At 39.0% G+C, this 20,251-nt stretch overlaps 1 protein-coding gene across 3 annotated transcripts in view; it reads left to right on the plus strand.

Annotated features, from left to right (window-relative positions):
* Positions 1-20,251, plus strand: part of nek7 (NIMA-related kinase 7) — a 224,589-nt gene that overhangs the window by 124,822 nt on the left and 79,516 nt on the right. For all 3 annotated transcript variants that reach the window (XM_069937882.1, XM_069937880.1, XM_069937881.1), the window contains 2 exons: positions 8,778-8,918; positions 20,081-20,143. In XM_069937882.1, the coding sequence (XP_069793983.1) occupies positions 8,892-8,918; positions 20,081-20,143 (90 nt within the window). In that variant the 5' untranslated portion in view covers positions 8,778-8,891. The remainder of the gene's footprint in view (positions 1-8,777; positions 8,919-20,080; positions 20,144-20,251) is intronic.

A 20,251-nucleotide genomic window follows, 5' to 3' on the forward strand; every position in this document is an offset into this window, starting at 1 on the left:
TGAGGTGTTTTGATGATTTTCTGAACTGAGAGACTACTGCTCAAGCAGTTTAGAATTTCATCATCACCCTATGACTACGTTACAGCGCTCAATGCTGGTGCATCAGTTTTATGCTGTGTTTACTGTCATTAGCTTTTTTTAATGACTGCTCTGAATGTGTCTTGTATTAAATAATAGTGGCAAGGTGTGGATAGTATTCTGGTGTATATCTATGTCTGGCCGTTGGGACAGGGATACGATGCATGCAATTTTACAGGAAAATGTTCTGAATTACAGGGAAATGATTTTTTTAGGCATGTTTTCTGTATTTACAATTTTACCAAAGAAAAAAGCAATGGACATGGGCATGATCTATTGGAAAATGGGTATTTTTATTTCTGCTGAGCTGAGATAATTTTGAACTAGAAGTCCTATAAATTTACTGAATACACTTTTGGTTCATACTGGTAAGATCACTGAATCAAATTTTCACTGTCCTATTTATTTTATGTGTTTGCTTGGAATTTACAGCTCTTGCACTGTTGATGTAAACATACCAAAGGGTTTTATTCTCATTATGTCATTGGAGTGAAACATGATCATAAATAAGTAATTACAATGGGAAGGAAAATAATTATGCCTTTTATAGATTATTTATAGACAAAAAATGTTATATGAAACTTATTTTCTGATTTGAATTCAAAGTAAATTAATAAATTGAGAATTTTTCTCAATTTAAATTTCCAGCTGTTTTCATTCGTTAAATGGATGATTCATTTGCAATATTTTATAAAATTTGTGCAACCAAACACATGTTTGTTTTTATTAAATTTATGTATTAGCACTCAAATCAGAAATGAGAAGTGTTTTAGATTTGCATACAAGTGACTTGAATCAAAGTCCTTGTTGGTATAAAATTCAGAATTTGGAACAAGAAACAAAATTGTATCATGAATAAGTGACCCAGTGGTGGTTGGTGATGTACAGTTATGCTGTTCCTCGCGTCACCTCTCCATGTCTAAATTGTATGACAGGACATGGCAGCAGATGAGACAAGCTGTCGCTCAGCTACTCTGGCCTTTTGAAGAGAGGCCATGAGAGGAAAAGGTGCTGCAAATAGGCTGTGAAGTTTACATACACTGCCCACTGTTAAACAGATTACCTCTAATGAAGTGTCTAATGCTCAGCCTGTATCAGCCTAATCCTTGGTGGCAGTTTGTCCCTCAGCTGCCAAGAAACACCACCCTCTGGCCTTATATCACCAATGTCTTCACAGTGTACTGGGAGGTGCCTGGCTTTAATAAACCAAGACAGTGTGTGATCTGACATGCAAATGTAGGTCATTGCATATGTAAATGTGTGATTACAGACTTGCATGCCAGAACACATTAGTGAGACTTTGCTCTCAGCATGTGGTTGTCATAGTTCCTCAAAAGCTGATGCTAACATTTGTCAAGTTATCACATGCGCCAATAAGACAAAAATTGTGCCATAGATTGGATTTACTTAAAGAATATAAAACAAACCAAAAATATATGTACTTAGCCTCAATGCTCACACTGTTAACCATATTATCAAATAGTTTATCATTCATTTGATAGTTGGCATTCATAGCTCATACACTTTTAAAAGCATGACTTTTTTTTGTTTGTCTTTTCCTTGTTTTAACCAAAATAATGATGGTAGCATTTTAGCTGTCAATCATTTTCAGAATTTTAAATGTAGACATCTTCTTCTTTGGCTTGGCTTTGCGGACGAAGATTAATGGAGGGGTAATGTCCACGTCAGCTGCAGGCTCGTTTGTGGCTGACAAGTCCGATGCGGGACAGGCAGACATGGTTGCAGCGGTTGCAAGGGAAAATTGGTTGGTTGGGGTTGGGTGTTGGGTTTTTCCTCCTTTGTCTTTTGTCAGTGAGGTGGGCTCTGCGGTCTTCTTCAAAGGAGGTTGCTGCCCGCCGAACTGTGAGGCGCCAAGATGCACGGTTTGAGGCGATATCAGCCTACTGGCGGTGGTCAATGTAGCAGGCAACAAGAGAATTCTTTAGGCAGTCCTTGTACCATGGTAAAAGAACTTTTAGCCCACAAGCTTGTGCTTCCCCAAACTACTCCAATTAACCTACAAGCTCCGATTGTTATTGAAGGGTGGGAGGAAACCAGTGCACCTGGAGGAAACCCATGTAGTCACATGGAGAACATAAAGACTCCTTACAGTGCCGGATTCGAACAGCAATCAGTGGCGCTGTAACAGTGTTCTGCTAACTCTTTCTGTTGCTTGTATAAAAAATATGAATGTACAGGAGTTTCCCTTTCTATTTGCAGAGATGAAATTTAAATTAGATTATGGGCTCGTTTGAATCTGTGACTTCCTTAGGAAAAAAAATCCAAACAGGCAAGCAATTTCTTCACATATCCAGAATATTAACTGTAGTCATGATGAGGGAAATGATAAAGTACTCAAGATAAGGTTTGCTTTATGTAATGTTATTTTTTTTAACTAGGCAATATGAAACTTTTCAATCCTTGTTAATCTCATGGAAAATGTCTTCTCTTTGCATATTTTGTCCATGCATAAATTTCTTTTTGTGAAGGAGTTTAATAAAACATGGAACTTGACAAAAGCAAATCAATATCAATAAAAAAAATCTGGATTCCTTTGCTGGAGTTGGATTGCTATGTATCTGAATGATAAGGACAAGCAGGATTTAATTTTAAACAGCTAAAGCCTAATTGGTTTTAAATGGAGATGAATCAAGAAATGAAGTTTAAACAAAATCTGAAGTGTGAGAAATGGAGAATAATTATTATTGGCCTTAAAGAATGAAAAGACAAAATATGGGGAATATCTCCACTATTATGTGGTGTTTTAATCATTTGTGGTAACCATTTACAGTGCTCTAAGATAGTGTAAAATAGCAGAAATTTTAAAAAATTGTTCAAAATCTGTGCTTCATACGTAATTTTATTGGTTCATTGATTTTTTTTGCAGCCCCTTAACAACAAAATTGGTTAAAAGCAGTAATGCTAAATGCGAGAGTTTTGCATCTGTCAAAAACAATTATTATTGAATTTCTTTTTTTTTGGCATATGTTGTCTGTCGCATGGTATTTTAAATATCTCATTCTAAATATATCAATTGAATTTCCTTTTGTTTTCAGTCCATTTTGAGAACTCTACTATTTGTGTATGTCCATTGATGCATCAATTGAAACATCGCTTTCAGTGAATTTTTTTTTAAGTTTTGGAAATTTTTTGAACTAATGGGAATATTGAACAAATCTGTCAGTATTTAATGTGAGAAATGTTTACATCTCTCACAGGTATCCTTTGCTGGAACTTGTGAAATAATTTTCAAGTGTATTTTTCTCATTTCTTGGCAGGAGCCTTGTACATCATGTTTTCTATTTCATATTAAATTTTAACATCCGTAAATTGTGTTCCAAGTATTTTTTTTATATATAGAATCAGGGAATTAAAGGTTTGAAGGATTCAAGGGCAAGCTTGGAGGAAGGGTAGGAAGGAAGTGGTCCAATATTCAAGCCGGCTGGAAATCATTGGATCCAAGACTTGATCAGAATGAGAAACAGTATGACATTGGCATTGACTAAACGGAAGGAAGGAAAGCCGACAGACTTGGGGAGAGGTTAAAATAGGAAATTGTGAACGCAATTGAAAATTTATTATATTGAGATGAATAATCCATGATTTTGTTTGAGAATAAAACTGAATTATCGAGAATGCTAATCTTGAGATCCCAGGTAATAAACTACAGTATGTATGGCATTTGCCTAGCCCTTGTCCTCTAAATTTGTATTGTGCTTAGTGAGGTGAAAATATCACCAGCACTTGGTAGATTGATATAACCAAGCTGAAAACAGTTCCAACCTTTGAAGTAAAGTTGACAAGATTTGCAACAACCTACTGTAGTTTTTTAACTCTATAATTTGTGAATTTAGCAACCGAGATGTTTCTGTTGTTTTTGTTAGCTCCTCTGGTTTGGACCCCAGTATAAACATCAGCTGAATAAAGATAAACACTGTGCTTTGAGCAATAATTTAAATGCATGCTCTGTATGCTGAAAACAATCAGTTGCATTTGATGAAAGATGCTTGAGCTATTTAGACTAATAAATTTGTTTGTATAATGTATGAAATAAGGATTTCATGATTGTCTCAGAAATAATAGGCTCGTAATAAATAGGAATAAATAGAATAAATAGCTGGACTTACTAATTTGGCTGGTCCAATCTACATGTAAATTCAAGCTGGGAGTGGAAGGAGGAGAAGCTCGGAGAGAGTGATGTGGAGGTAAGCAGTTAAATACAAGGGCTTACTGGGGCTTGGGCCTACTCAAATCGGGCTGGGAGTCTGAGGAGGCAGCAGCTGGAGTTTGAGCTGTGAGTCAGAGGAGTAGGAGCTTGGAGAGAGTGACTGGGTTAATTGGTCAAAGGTTAATTGGTCAAGGGGCCAGTAAAAGGAGTAAAAGGGGAGGGAGTGGCCAGCGAGGAGCGGCGCACTGAGTGAGTGGGGCACTGAAGGAGTGGAACTTCCAACCTTTGGCTCAACAGGCTTAGGCAAAAGCAGGCGAGGAGAAAGGTAAGTGGCATTATTTTAGCTCAGTCATGCCTATGGGGTTAGTGCTTTGTACTGGATGTCAGATGTGGGAACCATGAGTGAGTCCCACCCTCCCAAATAGCCACATCTGCGTCAGGTGCACCGAGATGCAGTTCCTTAAGGACCGAGTTGGGGAACTGGAGCTGCAACTTGAGGACCTATGGCTGGTAAGGGAGAGTGAGGAGTTGATAGATTCAACTTTCAGGGACATAGTTACCCCAAGACCAGATGTGTCAGGTAAGTGGGTAACTGTCAGGGGAGGGAAGAAAAATACCAGGAAAATGGAGAGTACACCTGTGAATATCCCTCTCAGTAACAGGTATATTTTGTTGGATGCTGTTGAGGGAGATGACCTGACAGAAGCTGGCAGCAGTGACCAGGTCACTGGCACTGAGCCTGGCATGGTGGACCAAAAGGTAAAGAGGAATGCAGTGGTCATTGGAGACTCTATTGTCAGAAATACAGACAGAAGATTCTGTGAGCCAGATAGGTATGCCCGCATGGTGTGCTGCCTCCCTGGTGCAAGGGTGCGGGATATCACAAATTGGGTCCAGGGTATTCTAAAAGGGGAAGGCGAACAGCCTGATGTCTTGGTACATGTGGGTACCAATGACATAGATAAAAAGAAGGAAGAAGTACTGAAAAAAGGATTACAGAGAGCTAGGACAGAAACTAAGAAATAGGACAGCCAGGGTGGTGATCTCTGGTTTGCTACCTGTGCCAAGTGCAACTGAGGACAAAAATGGAAGGTTAAGAAAAATGAATGTGTGGCTGAGGGGCTGGTGTAAAGGACAGGGTTTTGGCTTCTTGGATCATTGGGATCTCTTTTGCAGAAGGCATGACCTCTACAAGAAGGATAGGTTACACCTAAACCCAAAAGAGGTCAATATATTGGCAGCTATGTTTGGTACAGCCGTCGGGTGCGGTTTAAACTAATTTGGCAGGGGGATAGGAACCTGTATGATAGGGCAAAGGACAGAAAAGATGAAACAGGAAAAGTTAGGTTAGGCAGCGAAAGTAAAAAAATCAGAAAGAGCAAGGAGGGTGAAAAAAGCAAATCTGAAGGCTTTATTTCTTAATGCAAGAAGCCTTCGGAACAAGGTAGATGAATTAGCTGTGGAAACTGAGATAAACAAATATGATTTGATTGGGATTACAGAAACATGGCTGCAGGGTGGGCAAGCCTGGGAACTTAACATCCTGGGGTATACGATATTTAGGATGGATCGGCAAGAAAGAAAAGGGGGTGGGGTAGTATTGATGGTGAGAGAAGGGACCGACACGATTGACAGAAAGGATATCAACTCGGAAGATGTGGAATCTATATGGGTAGAACAGAGGAATAGCAAGGGAGGAAAATGTTAGTGGGGGTGGTATATAGGCCTCCAAATAGTAGTGTAGAGGTGAGGGAAGGCATTAAAAGAGAAATTAGAAAAGCGTGCAATAGGGAACAGCTGTCATCATGGGAGACTTTAATTTGCATATAGATTGGACTAGTCAAATTGGTAAAAATACTGAGGATGAGGAATTCCTTGAATGTTTACGGGACGGTTATCTAGACCAATATGTCGAGGAACCAACTTGGGTGCAGGCCATTTTAGATTGGGTATTATGCAATCAACAATCTTGTTGTATGAGGCCCTTTGGGTAGGAGCGATCACAATATGATCGAATTCTCACTTGACATGGAGAGTGATGAAATTAAAACCGAGACTAAGGTCCTGAATTTAAATAAAGGGAATTATGATGGTATGAGACGGGAGTTGAATAAGATTGATTGGGTGGTGTTTATGGCGGAGTTGACTGTGGATAGACAATGGAAAACATTCACAGATCTAATGGAGAAATTGCAAAAATCGTTTATACCGGTTTGGCATAAAAATAAACCAAAAAAGGTGACTCAACCGTGGTTAACAAGGGAAATTAGAGACAGCATTAGGTCCAAAGAGAGAGCATATCAATTGGCCAAAAAATGTACCACAACCGAAGACTGGGAGCAGTTCAAGATGCACCAAAGGAGGACAAAGGGATTAATCAAGAGAGCAAAAATAAATTACGAAAGTAAGCTTGCGGCAAATATAAAAACCGGCTGCAAAAGCTTTTATAAATATGTCAAGAGGAAAAGATTGGTGAAATCCAGAGTAGGTCCCTTGCAGTCGGAATCAGGGGAATATATAATGGGGAATAAGGAAATGGCAGATCAATTAAATTCTTACTTTAGTTCTGTTTTTACAAGAGAGGATACAAATAACCTCCCAAGGATGTTGGGAAACATAGAGACTAATGCAAGGGTGGAACTGAAAGAAATCAGTATCTCTAAGGACATAGTCTTGGGGAAATTGATGGGATTGAAGGCAGATAAATCCCAAGGGCCTGATAATCTACATCCTAGGGTACTTAAAGAAGTGGCCATTCAGATAGCAGATGCTTTAAGAATTATTTTCCAGAACTCGATAGACTCAGGATCAGTACCCATGGATTGGAGGGTAGCTAATGTTACCCCACTATTTAAAAAGGGGGGTAGAGAAAAAGCGGGGAATTATAGGCCGGTGAGCCTTACATCAGTAGTGGGCAAAATGATGGAATCCATTATTAAGGATGTAATAGCGGAGCATATGACTAGCAGAGAAGGGATCGGACAGAGTCAACATGGATTTACAAAAGGTAAATCGTGCTTGACCAATCTATTGGAATTCTTTGAGATGGTGACAGGTAAAATAGATGGGGGAGAGCCAGTGGATGTGGTGTACCTGGACTTCCAAAAGGCCTTCGATAAGGTCCTGTATAAACGACTGGCTTCCAAAATCAAGGCTCATGGGATTGAGGGCAAAGTATTGATGTGGATTGAGAACTGGCTGGCAGGTAGAAGACAGAGAGTTGGGATAAATGGCTCGTTTTCTGAGTGGCAGGCGGTGACCAGTGGGGTGCCACAGGGATCTGTACTGGGACCCCAGCTGTTCACAATTTACATTAATGATCTGGATGAGGGGATTGGATGTAATATCTCCAAATTTGCAGATGACACTAAGCTAGGAGGGGTTGTGTGCACGGCAGAGGGGGTCAGGAAGCTCCAGTGTGATTTGGATAAATTGAGGGACTGGGCAGATACATGGCAAATGCACTACAATGTGGATAAATGTGAGGTTATCCACTTTGGTAATACAAACCGGAGGGCAGATTACTCTTTGAATGGCAATAGATTAAGAGATGGGGAAGTGCAGAGAGACCTAGGGGTACTTGTACACCAGTCTCTGAAGGCGAGCATGCAGGTACAGCAGGCGGTTAAAAAGGCAAATGGTATGTTGGCCTTCATATCAAGAGGGTTTGAGTATAGGAACAAGGATACCTTACTGCAGCTGTACAGGGCCTTGGTGAGACCACACCTGGAGTATTGTGTGCAGTTTTGGTCACCTTATCTAAGGAAGGATGTTCTTGCAATGGAGGGAGTGCAGAGGTGATTCACCAGACTGATACCTGGAATGGCAGGAATGACTTATGAGGAAAGATTGCGCAAATTGGGATTGTACTCGCTGGAGTTTAGAAGATTGAGAGGGGATCTCATAGAGACCTATAAAATTCTGACAGGACTGGACAGAGTGGATGCAGATGGGATTTTCTAATGATGGGAAAATCCAGAACCCGGGGCCATGGTTTGAGGATAATAGGCAAACCATTTAGGACCGAGATGAGGAGGAATTTCTTTACCCAGAGGGTGGTGAATCTGTGGAATTCATTGCCACAGAGGGCAGTAGAGGCAGGTTCATTAAATATATTTAAGAGGGAATTAGATGTATTTCTTCAGTATAAGGGTATTAAAGGTTACGGCGGGGACGGGGTACTGAACTTTAAGATCAGCCATGATCTCGTTGAATGGCGGAGCAGGCTCGAAGAGTCCAATGACCTTCTCCTGCTCCTATCTTCTATGTTTCTCTGTTTAAAGGCCTCATGTGTACTTTAAAGCCTAGCAAAAACTCTGGGCTTATTTTTTTTTCAAATTCATCGAAAATACTTTTCATTAATTAGTTTGCCATTTGTTATAGGCTGCTTAACTATTTGAAAAAAAAATCATTTTTACAATTTGCCAGGAACTACTGATGCCAGACAATGCCAATTCCAAAAAACTTGATCAGAGTTGAATAACAAAGAAAATTTTCTCGGTTTAATTTCATGTATGTTTCACATTTACAGAAACCTCTACGTCCTGATTTGGGCCTCAATACACTTGGAAATTTCCAAATCGTGAAAAAGATTGGTCGTGGACAGTTTAGTGAAGTATATCGAGCATCATGCCTACTGGATGGGATGCCTGTAGCTCTGAAGAAAGTACAGGTATATACATTTGGATAAAGTTTAATTGTTCTTCAACACTCAGAAGTTATAGATGCATAAATCAGAAGTAAAACACATATTTCTTTATTGTTAAAAATTATAGATTTTAAAGATATTGTGGTTTATGTTTCTGTAAAAATGACTTGCTGAGTAAAACATTTTTAATGGCTTTGACAATGATTGCTGTTTTATTGTGTCATGTGAGTCTCACTCCCAAGACTTGCATTGATTGCCACTTGCTGGTTACTCTCAAACCAGTGCTCTCTGCATTATTAGTTTTGTGCCATGACCTCCTATACAAACTATAATGCTGCATATTTAGTTAATTAAGATGCAAAAAAAATCAAGCCATTGAACGCATTCTGATCAGGAAGTTTTCATCACTCAAAGATTGATTCAAGGGCATGCTGGTGTGTACTAATTGGGACTTTGAGTGCTTTATAAATCATGTGCTGTGATAAGAATTTTGAGATTAACAGACTAGCAGACATTGTTGTTGTCAGTAATTGCCCATCAAAAGTTTGACAGTGAAACAATCGGAACATTCTGCAGTCATTGAATTTACCAAATTGGACATCATTAACCAGCAAAACTTCTGACAAAATTAAGAACCTGTGACTCTCTTCATCTCTCTGCAACTGGATCTTGACTTCTTCATTGGCAGATCTCAATCAGAGCAAATTTGCAACTTAACTTCCTCCTCACTAACTTTAACGCAGAGGTACCCAAGGCATTGTGTCAAGTCCCCAGGTATATTTCCTGTCCAGGCATGTTCGGCTCAAGAGCAGTCTATAAATGATGATTGTTGACTTTAGGAAGGGAAAGCCAGAGTTGAACCATCTAGTGAATTGGGAGATCGAAGGTGGAGAGAGTGAGTAAATTTAAATTTCTGGGAGTCACTATTTCAGAGGATCTTCCTTGGAACCAATGTCATCATGAAGAAAGCACGTTAGCGTCTCTAAATCCTCAGAAGTTTGTGGAGATTCAAAATGACATCAGAAATCATGGCAAACTTTGATGTGCAATAGAAAGTCTGTTGACTGGCTGCATCACGGCCTGGTATGGGGGCATCAATATCTCTGAGTGGAAAGTGCTGCAAAAGGTAGTGAACACAGATCATTGCATCCAGGCAAAACTTTCCCCACCATCGAGAAACCCACCATCGAGAAAATCTACATGGAATGCTATCGTCAGCAAGCAGCAGCAATCATCGAGGAGCCACACCACCCAGGATATGCTCTGTTCTCGCTGCTGCCATTAAGGAAGTGGTATAGTGCCACAAGACTTGTACCACCATGTTCAGGAACAGTTTCTACCCCTTTACCATCAGATTCCTAAGCAACCCATTTAAAACACTTACTTTGCCCATTATTTATTGCTCTTTATTTATTTTTTTCTCTGTTTGCACAGTTTGTTTACATTTTTTCTTTGTTTTGTATATGTATTGTTTTCTTGAGTACAGTTTACAGTAGAAATTCTCAATGGCCCGCAGGGAAAAGAATCTTAGGATTGTATGTGACGTCATGCAGGTTTTCAGACAATAAATCTGAGCTTGAACTTTATTTTGAATCTCATATTTTTTGGGTAGTCATTTGTGAATTCTGTAGTGCAAAGGGTGCCTGTATCTGGAATGGGAACACTCTGCTTGTGGAGGTGAAGAAGTCGGTATTTAGGCATTTAGACAGTTTCTAAAGTAGACAATGAATAGTCCTCTGGGTCAGAGGAGATATACCCAAAGTTACTATGGGAAAGGAGGGTAGAGGTAGCTAGGGTGCTGGCAATGATCTTTGTGGCCCTCTTGGCCACAGGGGAGTTGCTAGAGCATTGGAGAATGGCAAGTGTCACCCACTTGTTTTAAAAGGTAATGGGAGAGCGCTGGGGATTATAGACCAGTGAATCTTACATCAGTGATGGGCAAACTATTGGAGAGGATTCCTAAGGACAGGATATATGAGCATATAGAGAAGTACAGTCTTCTCGGGAATAGTCATCATGGCTTTGTGAGGGGAAGGTCGTGCCTCATGAGCCTAAATGATTTTTTTGAGGAGATAAGAAAAGAGGTAAGTGGTAGATTTTAACAAGGCATTTGACAAGGTCCCCCATGAGAGGCTTGTTCAGAAAGTCGTGAGACAGGGGATTAATGGAACCTTGGCTGCATGGATTCAGAATTCACTTGCCTGTAGAAAATTGAGTAGTAGTATTCTGCCTAGAGGTCAGTGACTAGTTAAGTTCTACAGGGATCTCTTCTGGGATCCCTACTCCTACTTTGTGATTTTTTTCTAAATATTTAGAAATGACCTGGATGAAGATGGGTCAGTAAGTTTGAAGGCGATATGAAGATTAAAGGTGTTGTAGATAATGTTGATGGTTGTTGTAGGTTACAAAATGCAGATAAGATGTTGGGTGGAAAAGTGGCAGACGGAATTCAATCTGGATAAGTGAGAGGTGATGGATTTTGGAAGGCAGAGCACATGATTAAAAGCAGGATTCTTAACAGAATGGAAGAACAGAGAGACCTTGGGGTTCAAATCCTTAGATCTCTCAAGGTTTCCATGTAGGTTAGTTAAGATAGTTAAGAAGGCCTATGGGATGCTGGGCTTCATTAGTTGGGGGATTGAGTTCAGGAGTTGTGAGGTAATGTTGGAGCGCTATAAATTTCTGCTGAGACCACTTAGAATAATGTGTTTAGTTCTGGGCACCTCATTACAAGAAGGATGTGGAACCTATGGAGAGGAGGCAGAGGAGATTTACCAGGATGTGCTGTGGATTGGAAAACAAGTCTTGTGAGGTAAGGTTAGCAGAGCTAGGATTTTTCTCTTTGGAGTGAAGAAGGATGAGATGTGACTTAATAAAGGTCAACAAGATTATGAGAGGCATAGATAACGTGGATAGCCAGCATCTTTTTGCAGGGCGGGAACAGCGAACATCAGTGGACATCTACCAATTGAAGGGAGGAAAGTTTAGAGGAGACATCAGGGATACGTTTTTTGCACAGAGTTATGGATGCCTGGAATGCCTTACCAGGGGTGGTGGTGGAGGGTGGAACAATAGACAGGCACATAGATGAAAAAACAATAGAGGGTTCTGAGGTAGGGTGATTTAGATTTTTTTTTTGTTGTATATATCAGCCAGCACAACATCTTGGGCCCAAGGCCTTGTACTGTGCTGTAATATTCCATATCTATGTGACCATCATAGCTCCAATGTGCAGCTGTACTACAAGGTCATCCACTTTATTTTTTTGGGGAAAATTTTATTTATAAATTTTGCAAAAAGCTCACTAAGTCCCTACGTCCCTCCCCCCTCCCCCCACCTCTTCCCCCCCGCCTCCGCCCCCCAGTCAGAGAGCACAAAAAAAATGTCAGGTAATTAACGGTTGCTGCCTGGTATGCTGTCCCTTTATATTGTAAAAAAAAACATTTACCTTGTATCTATACCTTGTCCACATTTTAACAAAAAATAATTATTGTTTCGTAAACTGCACATTATCTTCTCAAAGACACAATTATAGTTCGGCATGCCATCTTTGTATATTCAGTTCGATATCATTCTTCCACGTAACGCTATACATTTTCGAGCTACCGCCAGCCCTAAATGTATAATTGCAATTTGAGATTTGTCCAATCTCATACCCGTCGTTAGTGTGTTGGTATAACCCATTAAACACACTAACGAATCATGTTGCAGAACCATCTTAAATAAATCTTTCAAAAACCTTAATAATTTTTTCCCAAAAAGGTTGAACTTTGGAACATGCTCATACTGAATGTAAGGAAGTACCTGCCTGTTCTCTACATCGGAAACACAAATCCGAAGAACTAAAACCATATTTTTTCAGCTTCTCAGGAGTCAAATACAACCGATATTTTAAAAAAAAAATTTAGTTAACCAAACTATATCTCACATTAATTAATTTCATAACACTCTCTACACACATATTCGACCATTTCTCCTGTGATAATGTAATGGATAAATCTTTCTCTAATTTTTCCTTCATTTTATATACATCAACCTTAATCATCTTTTCCTGTAATAACGCATACATTTCAGAAATAAACCCATTCTTTCCCTTGTCAGCAATTAATATCTCAAATTTAGTTTCACCAGGAAACACCAAATCTCTTTCAAAATTTTCTAACAATAAATCTCAAACTTGATAATAAGCAAATAAAGAATTTGATGATATCCCAAATTTCTCTTGTCTAATAAAAGAAAGGAACATGTCTGCTTCAAAACAATCCTCCACCAGTTTCATACCTTTCAATTCCCAATCTTTCAAATAGGGGTTATTAAAAGAAAAAGGAATTAGTTTATTATGGTATAATGGTGTCTTAGCTGAAATTTTACCTTTAGTTCCTATAATTTGATCCTGTTAATACCAAACATCCATTAAATGTCTTAATACTGGCAATTTATACTTTTGCAAAAGAGAAGAATTCCATTTATATATAAAATGATGTACATTATTCTCAGATATCTGAACCAACTCCACCTTTGCCCATATTGGAGGTTGATCAATATCAAACATCCTATTGATAAACTTCAATTGAGCTGCTTCAGAATAATTTTGAAAATGTGGTAATTGAAGTCCACCTAACTCGTACTTCCATGTCAACTTTTGCAGGGAAACCCTTGACAATTTACTCTTCCATAAAAACAACCGAATTGCCCTATTTAATTCCTTTTAAAAAAAATTCCTGGTGTAGAACACGGAATAGACCGAAAAAGATATTGAACATGAAGAAATATATTCATTTTGATACAATTTACTCTTCCAATCAAAGTTAAAGGCAAGTCTTTCCATCTATTCACATCAGATTTAATCTTATTTAATAATGGTAATAATTTAATCCATGCAAATTTTGATATTCTCTATCTACTATTACACTTAAATATTTAATTTTATTAGACCATATTTAATTTTATTAGACCATCTAAACTTTGTAAGCTGTTTACAGTCTGAATAATCCTCATCTGATATCGGTAATATCTCACTTTTATCCTAATTATCCTTTTAACCAGAAATTTCTCCATATTGATTCAGGAAATTTTGTAGTGACCCTAAATAATTACTGGGATGTGATAGATATATCAACACATCATCTGCGAACAGATTAATTTTATATTCATGCTCACCTGCTTTAATTCCCTTAATATTAACATCCTGTCTAATCGCTTGTGCCACTGGTTCTATACTAATGGAAATGAGGCTGGTGATAATAGACAGCCCTGTCTAGTTTATGTAGTCATATTAAATGCAGATGATACCTGTCCATTTGTCACCACCTGTGCAGAAGGATTGGTATATAATGCCTTCACCCAACCAGTAAAGAGTGGTCCAAATTTAAATCTTTCTAGTACTTGAGATAAAAAAATTCCACTCAACACGGTCGAAAGCCTTTTCCGCATCTAACTCTACTATCATTGGTTGGTTGAGTTGCTGTCTTGATGCATTAATTATTGTAGTAATATTATCAGCTGAATATCTATTCTTAATAAAACCCGCTTGATCTACATGTACTAATTATGGTAAGAAGTTAGCCAATCTATTCGTTAATACCTTTGCCACAATCTTGTAAACCACATTCAATAACTATGTCGGTCTACATGAAGCCACTTTTAATGGATCTCTATCCTTCTTTGGAATAACTGTTATTAATACCCTTGAAAACGATTTTGGTAAAAGACCCATTTGTGTCGGTTGCTTAAGCACTTCTGTAAATACTGCAAATAATAAATCATGAAATTCTTTATAAAACTCTATTGTAAACCCATCTTCTCCTGGAGATTTCCCACCAGAAATAGACTGCAATACCTCCTTAAGCTCAAAATCAGTAAATGGACCATCTAGTTCCTTAACATCTTTTTCATTTAAAGAAGGTAAATTTAAATTATCCTAAAAAGATTCAATCCGTTCATTATCCTGAGTTTCCCCCAGAGTTGTATAATTCCTAATAAAATGTATGAAATTCATCATTAATGTCCTGGGGTTTATATGTAACTGTTGAGTTTCTCCTGACTGCATTAATTATCCGAGACATTTGTCTAGTCTAAACTGCCAAGCTAAAACTTTATGGTCCCTCTCGCCTAACTCATAATAATGTTGTTTTGATCTTTGAATTATTTTCTCATACTTATAAGTTTGCAAAGTATTATAACGTTTTTTTCAATTTAAATAATTGTGCCTTAATATCTTCAGTCGAATTTGTCTGAAATTTCTCTCTAACACTGCTATTTCTTTCTGTAAATTTTGACTCTGCCAAATACTGTTTCTTAACTCTCACTGGAAAAACTAATATTTTGACCCCTTAAATACACTTTTAAAACATCCCATAAAATAAATTTACTCTGAACCGGACCCTTATCCATTTGCAAGAAAAAGCTAATCTAATCTCTGACATATTCAATAAATTCAGGTTTCTTTAATAGCATTTCATTAAATATCCAACGATAAGTAGTTTCTACCACTTCAGGACCAGTACATGAAATTAATAATAACATATGATTGGACAAAATCCTGCTCATATGTTCAGCACGAATAATTCTACCTTGTAATTGTGCCGATGCCAAAAATAAATCATTTCTCGAAAAAGAATCATGCCGGGAAGAATAAAATGAAAAATATTTTTCAGTCAAAAAATATTTTAACTGTCTCTAAATTTCCACCAAATTTAACTCTTTCATTAACACAGCTATTCTTTTAGCTATTTTAGTTTTTTCATAGTTTTTGGAGATTTATCCAATAATGGATCCAGACAACAATTAAAATCCCCTCCTATCAAAATATTCGCGTTCGACTGATTCAAATTCAAAAATGTATCTGTAACAAATTCTTCCTCATCTTCATTTGGTGCATACACATTCATCAAAGTCCAAGCTTCTGAAAAAAATTTACAATTAACCTTCAACACTCTACCTGCATTGGCAGAGAGCGATTCCAAAATAAAAGGTAATGTTTTATGTATCAAAATCACTACCCCTCTGGCCTTAGAATTAAAAGATGATGGAATCACATGACCTACCTAATCCCGTTTCAGTTTCAAATGTTCTTTCTCAGTCAAATGAGTTTCTTGTAAAAATACAATGCCCATTTTCATCTTCTTAATATAATTCAATACTTGTTTCCGTTTTATCGGGTGCTTAAGCCCTTTAATAATAAATGTCGCAAAATTCAAATTATTAGTTTTTCCCTTTAGAATGGCACCCAACATAGCTAACCCTTACACAAAGTAAAAAAAAAACCTCCTTAAAAAAGCTCCTTGAAAAACACTAAAATCTATATAAACCCCTCCCCCCTTTAAAAAAAAACCATCGTAGTGGTACCCCCCCTTTATGGACCGGGTGTGGTCGAAACCACTAGTGACAGATGACTTTGGAAGTTTCAGTTTTGTCCACCCCCTCAAACCAATCTTCAGAAAAAAAAACCAAGATTTTGACATTCAGCCCACGGACTCCATTCCGTGATCGGTTCGATCAATCGGTGTACTTCTGGTGCCTTTCTTTCATCCCCATTCCCATTCTTCTTTAAGTATACCTGCAACTTCGACTGCTTCTGCAACTCAAAACTTGATTGGTTATCTGGCAAGGAATTTAAAAACGTTAAAGCTTCACTCTCATTCTCAAAAAATCGAGCCTGAAAGTTTCCATAGAACACTTTCAAAACCTCCGGGTATCTAAAAGCAAATCTATACCCCTTCTTCCATAATACCGCTTTCGCAGGATTAAATTCCTTGTGCCTCCTAATGACATCTTGACTCAAATTGGCATAAAAGAAAACCCTGTTGCCTTGAATCATTAAAGAGCTCTGTTTTTGACAAGCATTTTGTACTGCAAGAACTAAAATCATCTCTTGGTCTTGATAGCGCAAGCAACAAATAAGAACTGCCTGTGGGGGTTGACCCGGAAAGGGTTTTTTCCTTATCGCTCTATGTGCTCGATCTAATTCCAACCCCTCTGGGAACACTTTTTCGCCCATTTCACCGGATCCATTCCTTTGATATCTTCCAGCAAACCTACTATCTTGACATTATTGTGTTGTGTCTGATTTTCCAATGAGTCATATTTCTTCAAAAATTCTCGTTTCTGTATATCCCAACCAGTAATGGAATGTTCAGGATAATCTATCCATTCAGTACATCTCTCCACCTTATCATTGCAATCATGAAATGCTCATTCAATTTTAAAAAATTCACCATGCACAGTATCTACAGTTCAGACATTTATTTACAGCCATTTTAAATGCAGAAACTTCTTCATATATATTTGTCATTTTTCCTCTCAAATCAGCAAATTGAGTCTTGGCTTAAAAAAAAACCCTGGGTTACTTGCTCAGCCATATTATCCATTCTCATCATAAAATCTTCTGGTAAAGGTTTTATCAGTTCAAGTTCAGCAGCTGAAGTTTTGAAGGTTTGTAATTGAATAGGTTTATACCTTTGAGGCCTACCTTCTATGATTCTTGCTGCTTGCATCAAAATTGCTTCCTCCTTTTCCTCCGTCATTGCAATCTCTTCCTCCTCCTCTTCTGTTGTAACCACCTCAGCCTGAGCCACTTGGCTGCGGGTCTGGACTCCCCCCCCCCCCCCCCCCCCCCCCAAAACAAGCCGACATCCTCGGCCCAGTGGAGGCTGGTCCCGCCCGCAGCTCCAACTTGGTGGGGTGTGGTGTGCATGCGTGAGTCTTCGCACTGTGCTTGCCCAGATCCGCCAGGGCTCAGAGGCGAATATCCTCTGACCCTATGCTAGTGACGGTGCTGGCCACGCACACGCGTTCGTGCTTTCGCACTCCCCGGCCTCGTCGGGCGCGCATCAGATCTCACGCTCGCACCCCCCCCCCCCACTCTGACAATGAACTCACCGCACTGGTGCCATCTTGTGTCCCAGAACGCAGCGAGGGCGCCGGTGTAACAGTCAGTTTAGTCTGCAAAGTCCTCTGCTGTTTTGGGGCTTCTCCAGTCAATTCCCGTGGACTCTTCTGGAAGGTAGGCCTTAATTCTCCTGCACTTTCTGCCCATTTAAAAATTAGTTTCTTCACTAGTTGACTGCTTGTTTTCTTCATTATTGCTGTCTTCAAAGTTTAAACCACTTCAGAAAAGGTTTTAAAACTGCTGAATGCCTTTATAGTTCGGGCATTCATTATTCACCTGTGGAGAGGTGTTTCCACACGTCTTCTTCCTACGCCATCTTGCCACGCCTGCATCCACTTTATTTCTTATATAAAAACTATATGGAAGAGGAGACAGTGTGTGGTGTATCAGAGTTTGCTGATGGCACTAAATTGAGTGGAAAAGCAAATTGTGCAAAGGATACAGAGTCTGCAGAGAGATAAAGATAGGTTAAATGATTGGGCAAGTGTCTGGCAGACAGAGTACAATGTTGGTTAATGTGATCAACTTTGCAAGGAAAATGTAAAATGAGAGTATTATTTAAATAGTAAACAATTGCAGCATGCTGCCACGTAGAAGAACTTGGGAGTGCTTGTGCATGAATCTTGAAAGGTTGGTTTGAAGGTGAAGCAGTGTATCAAGAAAGCAAATGGAATGTTGGCCTTCATTACTAGAGGGATTGAATTTAAGAGCAGTGAGATTATGCTGCAGCTGTGCAAGATACTGGTGAAGCCGCATCTGGAGTACTGCCTGCAGTTCTGGCCTCCTTACTTTGAGGAACATCTACTGGATTTGGAGGTGGTGCAAAGGGTTGATTCCATGGATGAGGAGGTTAACCTTTGAGGAGAAATTGAGTCATTTAGGTCTGTACTCTCTGGAATTCAGAAGAATGAGAGACCTTATAGAAACATATAAAATTATAAAAGGCATAGATAAGATAGAGGTAGTAGATTTAGAATGGAGATGAGGAGGATCTGCTTTTCCCAGAGGGTGGTGAATCTGTGGAATTTCCTGCCTATTGATGCAGTGGAGGCAATCTCGATAATATATTTAAGTCAAGGTTGGATAGATTTTTATGTAGTAAAGGAATTGAGGGATATGGGGTAAAGGCAAGAAAGTGGAAATGAGTCTTGTCATCAGATCAACCATGATCTTATTCAAAGGTGGAGCAGGTTCCTACACCTGCTCCTATTTTTTGATTTCTTATATTGTGCTGCATGCATGTAAATACAACACCTTTAGCCCTTTATTTGTTATATTTGACTCTGTATCCCTGTTGCATGGTAACACATCCCCATAGGTGCAATTTTCCCCTATCTGCCTATCCTTCCACACAAACTCCTGACCAGCTGTCCTTTTCTTTCTTTGGCTTGGCTTCGTGGACGAAGATTTATGGAGGGGGTAAATGTCCACGTCAGCTGCAGGCTCGTTTGTGGCTGACAAGTCCGATGCGGGACCCCTACTAGTGTGCTAACTACCTCTTGTTCTGGTTCTTCTCTAATTCCCACCATCCCTCCCACCCATCCCCACCCCACCCAGTGAATTTAATTTAAATCCTCCACCAAATCTCCCTGCAGGATATCGGTTCCCCTGTAAAAAGGTTCCAATGATCCAAGAACTTGAAATGCTGCCCCCTGTGCCAGTTCCTCAGCTACATGTTTGTCTGCACTGTCTTCCTGTTCTGACCTTCACTTGCTCATGGCACTAGGAGTAATCCACAGATTACCACCTTGCAGGCTCTTCTTCAGCTTCTTTCCTAACCTTCTAAACTTACTTTGCAGGACTTCTATTCTACTCTTAGCTATGTCATTTGGTAATGTACCAATATGTACAATATTTGTCTGCTAAGCCTCCCCCTTAAGAATATTCTGCATCCGCTCAGTGACAACCTGGTCCGAGCACCCGGGAGGCAACGCACTATCCTGGAGTCTATTTTGTGGCTGCAGAATCTCCTATCTGTTCCCCTGATTATCAAGTCCCCTTTGACTATTGCTTTACCTGACTTTCATTCTTCCCTTCTAAAACTGAGAGCTGACCATAGTGCTATTGTCTTGCTGCTGCTGCCTGGCCCAGATAGGTCATTCATCCAGTTAAGGGTGTCTATTTGTTTGGCTAAGTTCTGCTCAGATTTTTGGTTATATTTTATGGAGTATTTTACAGCAAATTCAGCAATAATTTTATTGCAATGATTTACTGTTCACAATGTGGAGAAAGTGAATTAACCTTGTTGTATTTTTTGTGTATTGGGTCTGAAAGGAAAACATGAATTTTTTTCTAGATATTTGAAATGATGGATGCGAAAGCTCGTCAAGATTGCATAAAAGAAATAGATCTCCTAAAGGTAAAAATGACATCTAAAATCAAAAATACAAAAAGGAAGAAGCAATTTAAAAAATCTATTTGTATGTTTAATATTTATTTGCCAGGTATTCAGTTTTTCAACCAAAAA

The sequence above is a fragment of the Narcine bancroftii genome, chromosome 5 (genome assembly GCF_036971445.1).
Source record: "Narcine bancroftii isolate sNarBan1 chromosome 5, sNarBan1.hap1, whole genome shotgun sequence".
NCBI classification, from domain to species: Eukaryota; Metazoa; Chordata; class Chondrichthyes; order Torpediniformes; family Narcinidae; genus Narcine; species Narcine bancroftii.